General features: G+C 50.6%; 1 protein-coding gene across 1 annotated transcript; it reads right to left on the bottom strand.

The window, feature by feature from the left end:
• Positions 1-5700: 5700 nt before the first annotated feature.
• LOC120847928 lies at positions 5701-9972 on the bottom strand. The gene is made up of 2 exons (XM_042286393.1): positions 9826-9972; positions 5701-6277 (listed from the first exon to the last, which is right to left on the bottom strand). Exons 1-2 carry the CDS (start codon positions 9856-9858, stop codon positions 5711-5713), a joined length of 600 nt encoding a protein of 199 aa, XP_042142327.1. The 5' UTR covers positions 9859-9972; the 3' UTR covers positions 5701-5710.
• Between the last annotated feature and the right edge of the window lie 6039 nt (positions 9973-16011).

Below are 16011 nucleotides of genomic sequence, written 5' to 3'. Positions count from 1 at the left end.
TACCTAGAAGCAAAATGGCCGCGGCGTCGCTTAATGAGGGCTAATAGTTCTGCTGAACATTCATTTCGATCTGGCTGTTATATTAATGACTCACCATCAACCTATTAGCACGTCAAGCAAAGCGATAGTTCAGAGGAATTACTAAACTAACCGACGGCAGCATTCCGCGAACGAATCACTCTTCAGCAGTCCGGGATCCAGGACATGACGGTCCATAAGCCTTGCAAGTGTTTTTATGGTGAGTAAAAAAAATGTTTTGCGAACGAGTGTTGGTACATATTTATACTAAGACGTTTAATTTGTTACACTATGCACGCCAACTCGTGAGCAGCAATTACTTTGCGGAGAAAGGGGGTTATCCTCAATAAAGTCTTCGTTCCGGGTGAACAGCTGAAACATTGTACTGTTTTTTTGTTCACAGTGCGCCGACAGTATGCCGACAGCATTGAGGTTTCTACATATCCCCGGTGGCCAGCAATTCAACGGTGACGAGAAGCTTAGCTTCTCGTCACCGGTGGATCGGTTGGGCAAACGGAAGAGAGGGCAAACAGTTGAGATCAGCAGGAATCGCAGAAACGTGCGTCGCAAGGAACAAAAACGAGACTACAGCACCGGGGTTGCCAGACTGGAAGGAACACCGGAAAGTTATGCGTTGTTTATGGCGAAACATATTGAAGGAAAAGTTTCTTACATTTTCGAATATTCGTCGACAAACTCTAGCATAGTAGATAAAATTTCTTCGTACCATCGGAAGCAAATATATTGGTCTTCAAGTACAACATTACTATATTTTGATTTAAAATACCATACTAGATCGATGACAACCAGCGGAAAAAGAGGATAAACAAAATGACTGGCTTGTTTCACCGATAGATGGCGCATCTTATTGCCCAATCAAAAATAATTATTGTTGTTCTATATCCAGCCGTTTATTACAGTACAGAGGTACTTTTTCCTTGCTGTAGTTCGTTTCAGCTTCGATCCAGACGCAGCCGATATGCTACAAGCGGGAGCATGTGGCCCAGAACAGTGCTTGCACTGCACGAGCACGCGTGCTTGGCAGGGATGCTGAAAGCCCGGAGCTCGCGCTTGTAGCTTTGGCTGCGTCTGGACCGAAGCTGAAACGAAGTATAGGTACCGTGGTTTACCAAAATGGGTTTACCATCGCTTCGAGAAAACCGGCCCTGATCGCTTTCCACATTTTGAGATGCAACTGAAAGCATGACCGGAGCCCGTAGCTCGCCCCACTCGTACTTTCTAGTACACTTTCCAGTACACTCTAGCACAGCGCAGCACTAGAACACTGTAGCAGCACTAGGCTAGATTTCCGACGCCATGTTCTTCCCAGAAGTGTGCGCGGCACGTGACTCAAGCATTTCCCCAACAATAGATGGCGCCATTTTTCCAGGATAGAGAAGCTTCATGTGCGCTAAAGGTACGTTTATACTCCAACGTAACGTCGACGGGCGCGGCGTAGCGCAGCGCGCACAGATACTGATTGGTCGCAGATATCGAGTTCCTGGTTGCCGGCCAATGAAAGGCGCGCGTTCTGCGCTACGCTGCGTTCACTGCGCTCAACATTCACCGAGCTCGGCGCGCGTGGAGCGAAAGCTCGCGCTGCAGAATCCTGGGTTCGAGCCCCACCCCTGTCCGTTTCGATCTGGATGAGCATTGTACCGGCGTGCGGTCGTGTATCACTACTGCGTGGTGCACGTTAAAGACCCCAGGCTAACGGTTGTACTGCACTGGCTAAATTGCTCATCCACAGCGAGTGACTCGTCGCAACTTTAAATGGCTGACCTATAGGCTGTATAAAGATCCCCGCAACCCAATTTGCTTTTTTTTTTTTTTTTCGCTCAACGTCGGAGTATGAACAGCCCTTTGTGTGCTCGACTGCTGAGCGCTTGCTGATGGAGAGCTCCCACAGTCCTTTTGCAACGTGCATTTCACACCACCAAGATTACCTGTGTTAGCAACCTGTATATGTGAGCTCGTTCTTGACGTGCGTGGTGAATGAAGAACTAAAATATAATGTCTAGTGATGGTTTATTGTCAATGAGAAAGGAAAAAAAAATATATTTTTTTTTTGTTCAGAGGCTTCTCGATATATTTAAAAGCTGTGGTGCGCCTTGGATCTAAATGCCTTGTTCCCGGTTAGCTGGCTGTGGAGGCGGTCTGAAGCCGAGATGACCGCTTGAAAATGTCCGTCCCAAAGAGCAGCAGTGTGCCAGTCCAACCGACGAACAGGGCCAGCAGAGCGGCGAACAAAACGACGCAGGGCCACAGCGGGTTCTCTGTTGCATCCGAGACTGGTCTTGTCGGAGTCGCCACTTCTCGACAAGGACTTGCCCTTCTGGAGTCGGTCATCGCCTTACCAGATTCATGCCTGTGGCTATAGTCCATCGCAGAAATGGCGGCAGCGTTGTGATTACGACTAGAGCCACTCGATATGGCAGCGTAGCTATATAGAGTGGCTCTAATTACGACCAACTGGTTGTGACGAAGACACAGTCGAGAGGGCTAGGCTTGGCTAGGCTGACCAGATTATTGTGGGCTAAAAAAGAACGTGCGAGGAACGCGTGCGAGAGAACGGTCCAGAAGAACATACAAACAAAATATACACTTTCTAGGCTTGATTTTCGTGTAGACAACTATCATATCTACATTTAAAGAAAAAATAAAAAAAATAAAAAATGGGTTTTTTGAGAAAATCAATTTCAAAAATGGTACTTTTTGGTTTTTGCATAATATTAACGTAAACGTACCGCAAATGATAGTTTATACAGCCAAAGCATTTTATAATAAATATAAAGAGCGTGTTCTGTGCTCTCCGTGGATATAAAAAATATTGCTGTAACCCAAGTAGATCGACAGTAATTAATTGTCAAAGTTCGTCAACAATTGACCGAGGAGGCGTTTTTGACATTTTTACAGAAAAAAAGCAAAAGGCCTAAAATTATTTCATGGTATTGGAGCCTTTTAAATGTGTCCACAGAGTGCTTTAAAAAAGATAATATAATGTGGACTGAAAATCCATAGCGGTACATCAAGCGAAACATCCCACCCACGACGGGTGTGAAAAACACTGCTTTTCGCCGCGGCCACTTTAAAAATTCATAAGTCGAGAACAAAAAATCCGACGAACTTGCGGTTTGTGTCGACTGAGGTTTTAGAAACGGCGCCATAACATATATTTTTTGCATCGAAATTAAAAATTTGACCCTTTTTGCCTGCACGATTTGAGATGAAACCACCCATATATATATATATATATACCGGGTGTTTTTGCGAAGACTTTCAGAAATCCTAAAAATTAGTGCGTTTGAAAAAAGAAGAAACTGTCTTCGGGAACAAACTACCAGCCACGGCGGACGTCAGGGATTGCGAAAAACACACTAATTAGCCAGCTAATTAATTAATATTTGTTAATTAACTTTTTAATTAGGGGAAATAGACATATGGTTCCAATTAGAAAGTTGCTGAGCGGTATTGAAAACCACTAAATCAGTCGCTTTCAGAAAGACTTTGAGCGCGTGAAAAGCGTAGTAGTGCACTAAAGTTACCGCTCTTTGAGCAGGTACAAAGCTAGCAGTTGCGATAAGGCGCCCGAGCAATTTTTCCGTCGCTTATCTAGCCCCAGCCTTGTACCTGCTCCACGAGTGGTAACTTTAGTGAAATACTACGCTTCTCACGCGCCGAAAGTCTTTTTGAAAATGACTGATTTAGTGATTTTCGATAACGCTCAGCAACTTTCTAATTAGAATCATATGTCTATTTCCACTAATTAAAAAGCTAATTAACAAATTTTAATTAATTAGTTGGCTAATTACTATGTTTTTGGCAATTTCTGACGTCCGCCGTGGCTGGTAGTTTGTTCCCGAAGAAAGGTTTTTCTTTTTTTGACGCTTTAATTTTTACGATTTTTGAAAGTCTTCGCAGAAACACCCGGTATATATATATATATATATATCAGTGTGTCGAACCGAAAAAAATACGGGTTCGGTTACGGTTCAGGTTCAGGTAAATTTATTTTGTTCCGGTTCAGTTCCGGTTCGATTAATTCAATCCGCGAACCGGTTCGCGAACCGGTTCGGGGCGCTGAACCGGTTCGCGAACCGGTTCGGAAATTATAAATGACAAATTAAAACATCAAAATAAATTACAAATAAAACATCTGAAATCAGCACATACGAAACGGGATACATCGTAGTGTAAGGCTCAGGCATTTTTACCAGGAATGGTTTATGTGCAATCAAAGATTACCTCACCGACGTTTACGCATTCGGACTTCATCTAATTGGGTCCGACGCAGTAGCTGTAAAATCCGCGACCTCCTTACAAACCCACTTACAAGTAGAACTCGCTAACTATCCCGCCACCTCGGCGTGTAAGCAATTGAAGGAACAGTGGGGAGAAAATACAGCTTTCTTTATTTGAACTAGCCTTCGGTAACTCAGATTAGACCCTTAAAGAAGTTTTCATTAAACAAGATACGGAATATGAAAAACACTTCACCGAACGCAACGCCAGAAGGACGTAATAGGATAAATATTAAAATAGAAGAGTTCGCTGTCTCACAAATATGTTAGCTTCCAAGTGCCTATACGAAACCGGATGCATTATTATCAAACTCCACAGCCTTTTCTTTTCTCATTCCGATGGAAGCAAGCTTCAAGAACTCGCGCGTTCTAGAAACGTGTTTTGAAATGGGCACACAGCAGCATTTAGGATTTACGAGATTGTAAGAAAATAAAATCCCGTGACGCGATTTTTTTTTTTTTTTGCACATTTTTAATTCCCTTTTTTCTGTGCAAGCCGCGACCAGCGGAATACTGGTTCCTATGTCAAGATTCATGGATGCAGCGTTTGTCAAGATTCATGGATGCAGCGTTTATATTCCTAAGACTGAGTGGAGAAGAAAAATATGTAAGCGATGTGTGTCTCAGTTGACGGCACTTAGAAAACAAATGGCATTGATAGCACATTCAATGTCAACAGCGCGTGGCCGAACCGTTTTGACATGAGCGGGTAACCGTTATTTTTTTCCGGTTCAGTTCCGGTTCGGGTTCATCGCGATAAAAATATAACGGCTCGGGTTCGGGTTCAGTTCCGGAAAAAAATACCGGTTCGGTTCCGGTTTTCGGTTCGGTTCGGTTCGACACCCTGATATATATATATATATATATAACGGGCATGGTGGCGGGAGGCCGAAGGCGTGGGTATAAAACTGAGAAGAAAAAAACCCTTAGTGAAAAACAGCAACAACGGGCGATTTAATCTTCGACGTTTCGGCCGGAGTCCGGCCTTCGTCAGGAAGACTTCCTGACGAAGGCCGGACTCCGGCCGAAACGTCGAAGATTAAATCGCCCGTTGTTGCTGTTTTTCACTAAGGGTTTTTTTCTTCCCAGTTTATATATATATATATATATATATATATATATATATATATATATATTGTAGGGTTCGGTGCTACTGCTCACCCGCAAGAAGGACCAACGAGGCAGATCTCATAGAACAGACCTTTACTGTCTGGTGGCAGTCAACCGAGTCCCGACCGCCGAGCCCCGCGCCTCCAACGTGGCTCGCGCGCACGTTGCGCGCCGGGCGCAGAGCACACGTTCTTTTGGCCCATGATGGGCCGCAGAGCCCACAAACTTCCCCCCCCCCCCCCCCCCCCCCCCCCCCGAGTTCGTTGGAGTTGACGGGGTGCTTAGAAGGGTTCTTCGTTTTCGTCAATGTTAATTGCGATGTCGGCCGGCGAGGGGGGGCGGAGGAGGGCGGGTCTTAGGCGCCGGACGACCGCCAGGGCCCGTTGGAGGTTATGTTCGTCTATGGCCGCGAGGCGCAAGACGGCTGCCCTGGCGGCGGCGGCCGACTCCCGGGCCCGGTGGAGAGCGCCGGCCTGGTGGGTGCCCCTGTGGATCTCGGGCACCCCACAGAGGGGGCACAGGAGCCGGCGCTCCTCCTCATCGTAGAACTGCACCGGGTCGTTGGGATGGCGGTCGGTAAGGGTGTTTCCCCGAAACGGCTCCGGGACTTCGGCCGGGGGGTCCGTGGTCAGGGGCCGGGGCTGGACCTCCCAGGGCAGGTTCGAGGTCCATGAGATGGCTAGGCCCTGGGGGCCCAGCACGGTCCAGGTTGCGGAGTTGCCCCGGCGTCGGTAGAAGGGCCGGCGGCGATGTTGTCCCGGAGCCGGAGGGCGACGGCCGTGGTGTCCCCAGGGTGGTGGTGGCGGTGGGGGGGAAGCTGAGCGTCTCCGTCGGTGGTAGCGAGGCATCTTGGAGAGCAGAGAGAAACAAAAAAAAAAAAAGGGGCCCGTGAGTGGTCTTCTACCGGGGTTTCTTCTACGAGAAAGCGTTCATAACGTTGGGCGCGGCAATAGACAAGTTAAATTTGCGAGGATACTATCCGCGTCTGCGCGTCCATCACACAAAACCCCGCGGAAATTCAGTCGGGAGAGCACTAGTTCTCGCTCAAGTCTATTGCAACGCGCATCTTCTTAGATCTTCGTCTTCGTCACCAACATCAGGTATAGTCCTCGCAGAATTAAGTATAACCCGGATCGGCATCACTCTCCACCTGCGAGAGAAGTTCGTCATCCAATTCATAATACCGTTTGAGGTTGGTGACATGAACAGGTCCGGCGTGTCGACCAGACTCACAATGAACAAGCGTGTACTTAAGGCGTGAGGCCTTGTTTCGCACTCGATACGGACCATCCCACCGGTTCGCCAGGGAAGCTGTGAAACCTCTGGAGGCGTCACTAAGTGGGTGTGTCCGCCGGAGTACAAGATCTCCAACTTCGAATTGCACGTCCCGGTGGCCACGATTGTACTGCTCAGCCTGCTGAAGCCGTGCGGCGTCCAAGCTCTCCCGGGCATCACGAACGATGTCCCTGAGTCTGCGTCGTAGGCTTCCTGCGAACTGACCGTATGAGCGAGCAGCGCCACGGTTGTTGGTCGTGCAAGTGTTTTCCAGCGGGAAAGTCAGCTCTTTTCCGAAATTAAGGCAAGCTGGCGTAAAACCTGTAGACCGGTTAACGGTTGTGCGAGTTGCGAACGCGAGCTCTGGGAGCTTTGCGTCCCAGTCAGGGTGACGCTCGGTGTGAGCTATTAACATCGATTTTAGGTTTCGGTTCACCCGCTCTGTGATGTTTGCCTGTGGGTGATAGGGAGACGTCCGCTTGTGTTGTATGCCCAATGCGGCACATGAGTCTCGGAACACTTTGCTGGCAAAGTAAGTAGCGTTGTCGCTAATCAATTTCGCCGGAAATCCGAAGCGTGTGAACGTCTCCATCAGAGACGACCAGATTCTTTTGGACGTCAGCGACCGTAATGCAAATAGCTCCACCCACTTGCTAAAGTGATCCGTGACAACCAACAAGTACTGGTTGCCACGCGGACTGCGTGGGAAAGGGCCCATGACGTCGACAGCGACGCATTCCCATGGGGATCGACTCACGACTGGCTGCATGAGACCAGGGGGCTGACCACCGCGCGGTTTGGCTTTCTGACAAACCGGGCATGAACGAGCGTACCTCAGCACGTCCTGACGAATTCCTGGCCAAGTTGCAGTACGGCTTAACTTTTCAAAAGTCTTGCAGCCGCTACTGTGACCAGCCAAAGCAGAGTCATGGTAGTATCTAATGAAGGACGTGCGAAGTCGGCGAGGTATCACGGCTCGAAATGGAGTGTCTGTGGAGCCACCCTCCTCGTCGTCGATCTGAGGTATGTACCGGAGGAGCAGGCCGTCTTCAGCCAGCAAGTACGAGTCAAAACCCATGTCAGCGTCTCTGTTGCCACGTCGGTCACGTGAAGATAACCACTCAGAGACCCTGCGACAAAGTCCATCGTTCTGCTGTGCAGCACGAAGCTCGTCTCGGCTAATCAAAGTACCCCAGCGCGAGCCAGCATCTATCGCAGCCACAACATTGGCATCCTCGGGCACGTGCTCTTCGCCGAGCGGAGCGCGCGATAAAGCGTCTGCAACTTTGTTTTGTGAGCCTGGCTTGTGCACAATAGTGTAGTCATATTTCTGAAGCGTTAGTGCCCAGCGTGCTAATCGTCCTGCCGGATTTTCCAGCCGCTGAAGCCAAGACAAGGCGGCATTATCCGACTGGATCACAAAGCGCGCGCCATCAAGATACATGTTGAATTTCTGCAGGGCGAATATGATGGCTAGGCACTCAAGCTCGCAAACGTTGTAATTCCGCTGAGCTGCTGTCAACGTATGGCTAGCAAACGCTACGGGTCGTAAGACACCATCAAAGTCTTGAAGCAGCACAGCACCTAAACCGTAGCCGCTCGCATCGGTTTGCAGCACAAACGGACGGTTGAGGTCTGGGAGCTTCAAAGATGCTGTCTCAGCAATAGCTCTGGACAGTTGAAGGAAAGCATTTTGCTGTGCCTCCGTCCAACGCCACTTGACGCCTTTGCGCAGCAGGTCGTTCAGAGGCCGCGTTATCTCTGCACAGTGGGGAATAAACTGGCGGTAAAATCCAACCATGCCAAGAAATCTCTGCAAACTCTTTGCATCATGTGGGGGAGGAAACTCAGTTATGGCCCTCAGCTTGTCCTCATTAGGGCGAAGCGATCTATCGTCGATTACAAAACCGAGTAGGTTAATCTTAGATGTTGCCAGTTGCATTTTTCCCGGGTGAACTGTCAAACCAGCATTCTGCATGCGCTCAAGTATAGTCCGAAGGTGCACAAGATGTTCTTCAAACGTGCGTGAAAAGACTACAACGTCATCCATACATGCCATGGCGTAGTTGTGCCGTGCGTCTCCAAGCACAATGTCCATAAGACGCTGGAATGTGGCAGGAGAGTTGCTCAAGCCGAAAGGCATGCGCACAAACTCGTACAACCCTCTGTAGCATGTGAATGCTGTTTTCTCAATGTCAGCGGGCTCGACCTCTATCTGGAGGAAACCGCGACTGCAGTCAAGAGTCGTGAAAAAACTCGCGTTTCCCAAGTTGTACATGATCGACTCAATCGAGGGGTACGGGTAGGCGTCACGAACGGTTACCGCATTCAGGCGCCGGTAGTCGACGCAAAGCCGAGCCGTTCCATCCTTTTTGGGGGCAAGGACGATCGGGAAGGCCCAAGGGCTCTGTGACTCACGTACTGCACCCGTGTCGATCATCTCTTGGAGCGCCTTGTCCAGCAGGGCTCGCTTGTGTACGCTGATTGGTCGAGGGTTGCAGCGTAGAGGCCGTGTATTCCCGGTGTCAATTGAGTGCTTTAAGACACCGGTTCTGCCGGGGTTCTCCGTGAACATCGTTGAAAACTCCTCAAGGAGTCTTTGGAGACGCCGCTTTTGCTGGTCCGTAGCAGGACACTTCTGCAAAGAATCGCTTACCGCACATGGGAGTCGCAAAGCAGGCGTTCTAACGCCAATGTTATCGACACTGACGATACAATCCTCTCGTCTGGTAAATGGAATCAGTTGCGCGTCACTACCCAACCGGTAGCCTTTGTTCGGAAAGTCCAGAACCAGGTTCTCCCCGAAAATGAAATCTCGCCCCAAAATAATCGGTACCGTGAGACCAGGTAAGCAAACGAAGTGCTGACGGCGTTTTTTCTCGTTGAACCCGATCTGTAACCTCACGGCTTGACTCGCGAGCATTTCTGGTCCTGACGCTAGCTGTAAGCGCGCGTTAGTCTCGCGCAGGTTAGCTTTCTGCTCTTTGCAGCGTTCAATCAGGTAGTCCCCAATAAGCGACAGACTCGCACCGGTATCAATCAGCGCTGCCACAGCTACTCCGAGCACTGTAACTGTCATACGAGGCTCAATTAGCTCAAGGTCAGGCTGAATTCGACATACCGATGGAAGTTTTGCCGAGTTGTCCATGGTCATCGCGGCCGGCAGGCGTTCAGGGGTCAACGCCACCGGCCGTACTCGTTTCCCGAAGCTGCAGGGCTGTTGCGCAGTGGGTCGGGGCAGTCACGCCGGAAGTGGCCATGGCGACCACAGCCGAAGCACCGCACCGAGTTGCGCCGGTCAGGGCCGTGCGTCTGGCTTGCCTGCGCTTGTCGTTGCGGCCCTTCTTGGTGTCCCTCGTTGGACCAGCGATCGGCGCCCCGGTTGGCATTGCGGGGGAAGGACCTTAAACGGCTTTCACCCTGCCGTAGTCTCGATCCAGCCGGCCGGGCACGTAGCCGGAGGTCCGAACCATCGAGTGGTCTCCCGCGCTCCCATTGTCCGAAGGCGTAGGAGTCCAGCGCACGGGGGGGACAGACCGCGCCATCCAGGGTTTGGCGCTGAGTCGGACCTCTTCTGGGCCCGGGAGCTCGCCAGGCACAGGACGGCTCAAGAGCTTCTTCAGGCGGTGGCGGGGGCCGATACTGCAGCTCGGCCAGGAGCGTCTCTTGTATGCCGTGAGCGTCCCGGGCCAGTTGCTCCAGGGTGGAATACGTGCGGCCATGCAGGTAGGGCCGGAATCTTGGGTGGCTCTGCTGCATCACCCGAGCAACCCTGTCCGACTCCGACGTCGTTGGGCAGGCTCTTTCATAGAGCTCCTGCATCACCCGTACATATTCGACGAGGGTCTCGTCCGGGTGCTGGGTCCGGCGCTCCAGTTCTCGCTGGACTCGAGACTGGTACCCAGGTGGAAGAAACTCATCTTGAAACTTCCGCCGAAAGTCTTCCCAGGTGAGGAAGGGGGCCACGATGCGCCACCAGCGCGAGGCGCTAGCCCGGAGCGCCACGGGCAGCACCCGCGCAAGGACGTACTCGTCCGAGGCTCCCGTGGCGAGCTTATAGGCCGCCAGCTCGGCCAGGAAGTCGGCCACGGACTTCCGGTCGTCGTAGCCCGTGTGCAACGGAACCGGCACTTGGGGTCGTGGCCCTTGCCCTTGGGGTCCGTGGTCAGCCAGGACCAGGCGTTGCGCGACCGTGTCGCACAGGTTGGCCACCCGAGCCATCAGGTCCATGGACGTCGGGTCAGGCCCCTCTCCGGTCTCGCCTTGGTCTGTGGCGGCTCTATGGCGGGTCTGCATCGCAGTAGCAACCGCAGAAAACAGGCAAACAGAACAAAACAAAACACAAAAGAACGGAAAAACACGCAATATACTACAATATGCACACTATTCACAACGGCCAAGCCCCGATGGCAAAGATGGCGTCCGGTGGCCGAAGCCTAGTCGAACGACCACGTAGGCCTATCGGGGATGGCGAAAGCGAGAAAACCGGGCGAACACGCCTAAAACGGGCTAAAAGCCTGCGGTCCAACCCGCGGGCGAGCAGTAGGCCTCGCAGCGCCAAATAATGTAGGGTTCGGTGCTACTGCTCACCCGCAAGAAGGACCAACGAGGCAGATCTCATAGAACAGACCTTTACTGTCTGGTGGCAGTCAACCGAGTCCCGACCGCCGAGCCCCGCGCCTCCAACGTGGCTCGCGCGCACGTTGCGCGCCGGGCGCAGAGCACACGTTCTTTTGGCCCATGATGGGCCGCAGAGCCCACAATATATATATATATATATATATATATATTCTTGCCTGCTCCGTTTAACTTAAAGACCCATTTCCAAGGAATAAACTTGACTTTGCTCTTGTGGAGCTGTCGCCAGCTTCCAGATGATACCATGGTGATAATGACGTGCTCGATCGATTTATTTGCACCTCCTGCACCGGTGCAGCAAAGTGTTGGGCGGCGTACTTCCGGTCGTATCTCAATCCACATGCCGGATGTAGACTGCCCTATACTTTTCTGCGCCTGTGCAGGACGTGCAGGGGAATCGAACGAGCCTACGGACACATGCGGCATAATGCGCGGCATCGCCCTCGGTCGGCTGGGAGAGGCGAGTGACTACCACACCTAACCCACCATATCGAAACTTTGTTTTCACGCGAGCATTTGCGGATAATAATAATAATAATAATAATCAATCAATCAATCAATCAATCAGTGTTTTTATTCGTGCCCAGGAACAACCTTGCGGTCTTGGTACAGGTGCACTGTGTTAACATGTAAGGCAGAACAGGGCATAAAGCAATAGTACGGACAACACACACAACGGACAAGCCCTAGAAAAATACACTTAAAAATTATAAAAAGTAAACACAAAGTCACAACACACGATAAGCCTAATGGTTCTACCGCCACCACCAATTGCTAGAAAGAAAGAAAAAAAATGCATTCAAGTGGGGAATTTCGGCGTGAACGCCGCAAGTTAGTGCATACAGTTCAAATTTAAGTGATGGCCTTTAACGTTTTTACAAACTGCAGCGTGTTATTGTTAAATATGTCGAGTGTTTCAGAAAAAGAAGAATTATAAGTATGCCCAAGTCTGGACACAGGATCGTGGAGGTTGAGTAGACGCCTGTTGCAGAAGGACGCATTTTGCCTTGTTGTTTTTAGAGGAATTTTTAAGAGTACTCTTGACGTCAATACCGTGCAATCAGTGATGGCGTGGACAAGTTTGTATAGAAATAAGATATCGGCAAGTTCTCTCCTGCGAAGCAGGGTAGGTAGTGCCACGCTACGCTGAACAGGGACAGGGACATCAGTAGTGGTGGGCACAATGCGCGCTGAGCAACGATGTCTATAGATGGAAAGAAACTTGTTCTGAACCCGTTCTATTTTCGAGGAATTTGTGGCACAAATTCCATTCCATACAACAGAAGTGTATTCAAGCTGTGGTCGACACAATGCACTGTAGAGTATAAGAAATGTGCAGGGGTTAATAAACTCTTTAGTGATGCGGCACGCACTCCCGAGCGTGCGTAGAGCTGCGTTCACGATGTGATCCACATGACTGGAGAAGTGTAAGGTGCTGTCAAACACCACGCCAAGATCTTTGATTCTGTTCATACGTTCCAAAAGGTTTGTCTGAATAACATATGGGAATACAATGTTATGTGTCTTACGAGTGTACGACACGACTTTCGTTTTAGAGCTATTTATCTTCAGGTCATTCTCCCGGCACCATTCATCAAAAGCATCAACATCTCTCTGTAGCAAAACACAGTCTCGGTCTTCTCGTACCTCCATGAACATCTTATTATCATCGGCGTACTGAAGAAATGAGGAGTGACGAATCACAGTCGAAACATCATTAACAAAAACTGAAAACAGAAGAGGTCCGAGAACGGAGCCCTGAGTAATAATAATAATAATAATAATAATAATAATATTTATTTACTTAGGAGAGCCGTGGCACCGTTAAAGGCGACAGCCCGTACCATGGAGGCCCGCGGTGCCAACGTAGCGCGGTGCCACGTCTATGAAGATTATGAGGGAATATGTACAAGGGGAGGACGACGGCGTATGGATGACAGAGAGGTACTGACGATGTTAAAATAGGCCCCGCGGGCGAAGGCGCGGGCCGATGTTGCGGGCGATGAGGGCCCAGTGGTTCCCAGTGGGCTGCTCGCTGGGCCGGTTCCCCGTCCAGCTGGCAGGAGTGTCCTGGTAAGCTCTTCAGGCTGGCGTCCGCAGGCCCCACCGAGCGTTTGGGCTGGGAAAGTTCTGGCGGCCCGGCGGTGATGAAGGCGACATGCATGACGAGGACGACCCGCTCCTCCGAACCACTGCGCCAGTCCTAAAGACCTGGTGGCGGCCCAGGCAAGAAAGCCTACGAGCCAAGGCGACACTCGACGGGCCGTCCGATGCACGTTCTTCATGGCAGAGTCCTGGCGGCTGACGGTGCGGTCGCTCGCTTCGGTGAAGGCAGCGGCTCCATGGGGTGGCCCAGTCGAAGTAGACGGCAGCCACCCACGATGCATTAATGGCCAGGGCCAGAACGCAGCGCCGCGGTCACCCGGCACAGCTTCCTGTCATCGTCGTCGGATAGAAGGTACTTTAAAAAAGCCACGCGCTGGCGTTCGTGACCAGCCCTGTAAGATAGATATTGCACGACCAACTCTATACTAATGACCACGGCATGTGAGTGCTCCCAATGGAAGAGCCTACTCCCGGTCAAGGGCCGAGTTTTAGCGCCGCCTAGTGACAGGCGTTTTGACTAGGTGGCACAAAAACTCGGTCCTCCTAACTCGTAGGGTTCTTCCGTTATCTGTGGGTGCGTACCAGCTGACAGCGCTTTCTGATGGGCAGGCTATAAAAAGCTCTGGGTAGGCTATATACACTCCGTGCGGGAACTATAGGGGGCGCTTTGAAAAACGCGCGTAGCGCCGCTAACGGAGGAGCTGGCGTTCGACCGTGAGGCGCGTTCAACAGCCTGCGGCGCCTTTTCGCATGCCAAGCTGTGGCGGCGGAAGCGCGCACGGACGAAACTTTTGCTTTTTGAGCCGATACGTTGAGGGTGACGTTGCGTGAATGCTGGGGCAGACCTAAGAAGGGCATTTAGCTGTTCTCCTCTTCTTATATATTGAGCTTTAGTCGTTATTCGGGGGAATTTCTCTAGTTGCGGCCAAAAAAGGAGTTGGAGCAATTTTCCGAAAAGCAAGACGGCCGCCACCATAATTGCTTTGAGTGGGAAATCTATTCCGCTCGTCGCTATAAACGTAGGACTGCTGGAACGATGATATTGGAGGCGAGTGAGATGTCCACTAAGTTTCTGCACGAAGTGTGCCAAGTTTCATTAAGACAGCAGGAAGAAATAAAGCTGTATGGTATATCCAATATTGGACCCAAAATGTTGTGTTATAGCGGGCTGTGCAAAGTGCAGATTTGGGCACACAGGTGCTTGGACTTGATAGTAACATGACACAGCACTTATTATACAAAAAAAAAAAGGTGGCATAGGGAAACCAGGTGAAAATTTGGTTTGGGCGGCGTAACTCGATGGGAACCGGTTTTGACCATGAAAAGGCTGTCAAGAGAATACCACTGGTCGGGGGAGGTGGAGACTTTAGAGGTAGGAAGGGACTAGTGGACTGTACTTCCAATTGAAACAACTTTACGAAAGGTGGTTCCAAAGCCGAGAAAACGAAGTTGTCGGCCAACACACGGTTTGGCCGCCAAGGGCTTTTGCGGTCAGCTGTTGTGTAATAACCTGTTGTGCTGTACGGTATATCCAATATTGGACCCAAAATGTTGTGTTATAGCGGGCTGTGCAAAGTGCAGATTTGGGCACACAGGTGCTTGGACTTGATAGTAACATGACACAGCACTTATTATACAAAAAAAAAAAGGTGGCATAGGGACTGGTAGCGACTGGTAGTGGTAGTGGTAGCGACTGGCCATGGGTGTGGCCAGAGCGAACCAGGTGCGTGTGAAGATGATGTGCTCCCGCTTGCACGGGGCACGAGACTGGGAGCTGGACTCGCACGAGACAGGGTCGGGACTCGATCGAAGCAGGGACCAGTTATGCTGATGTAAATAAGAGGAATTACATAAAACATGGTGTCAGAATAGAGGAACAACGAACAGTCTTCACCTGCTGCACAAAAAGGTGAGCAATGGCTGAAGCCAGCCTCAAACCTTCTGCTTCGGTGACATCGTTTATGATTCAGCCACCTGAACCTTTCTGCTTTACGTCACCAAATGAGTGGCCCAAGTGGAAGAAACGCTTCGAACGGTTCCGAACCGCATCAGGACTTTGCACAAAGCCTGAGGAGCACCAAATTGACGCCTTCCTTTATATAATGGGAGATCAGTCAGAGGACGTTCTCAGCACTTTCCAGTTGTCTGCGGAGGATTCCAAGAATTTTGACGTCGTACTGCAAAGGTTTGACAGCTACTTCATCCCAAAGCGGAACATAATTTTCGAGCGGGCACGCTTCAACATGAGATCCCAACAAGACGGAGAGTCCATTGAAGATTTCGCAACAACACTTCGTACCCTGTCGAAGGACTGCGACTACGGCAATCTGCGAGAGCAACTGGTGAGGGATCGCTTCGTTGTCGGCATTCAAGACTCAAAAGTCTCTGCAAAGCTACAGCTTAACGCCGAACTAACGCTTCAGACAGCGCTGGAAACAGCCCGACAAGTAGAAAGCGTGCGCAAACAACAGGAGGAACTAAACCGGGATCGAAATTCGAACGTCCACAAGATTTCTTCATCGGACAAAGAGAAAACTGCTTCTACGGCCCTCAGTACAAACAA

The sequence above is a fragment of the Ixodes scapularis genome, unplaced genomic scaffold (genome assembly GCF_016920785.2).
Source record: "Ixodes scapularis isolate PalLabHiFi unplaced genomic scaffold, ASM1692078v2 PGA_scaffold7__128_contigs__length_106722199, whole genome shotgun sequence".
NCBI classification, from domain to species: domain Eukaryota; kingdom Metazoa; phylum Arthropoda; class Arachnida; order Ixodida; family Ixodidae; genus Ixodes; species Ixodes scapularis.
Note: the sequence above shows the minus strand (reverse complement) of the source record. Positions and strands in the feature narration are given on the sequence as shown.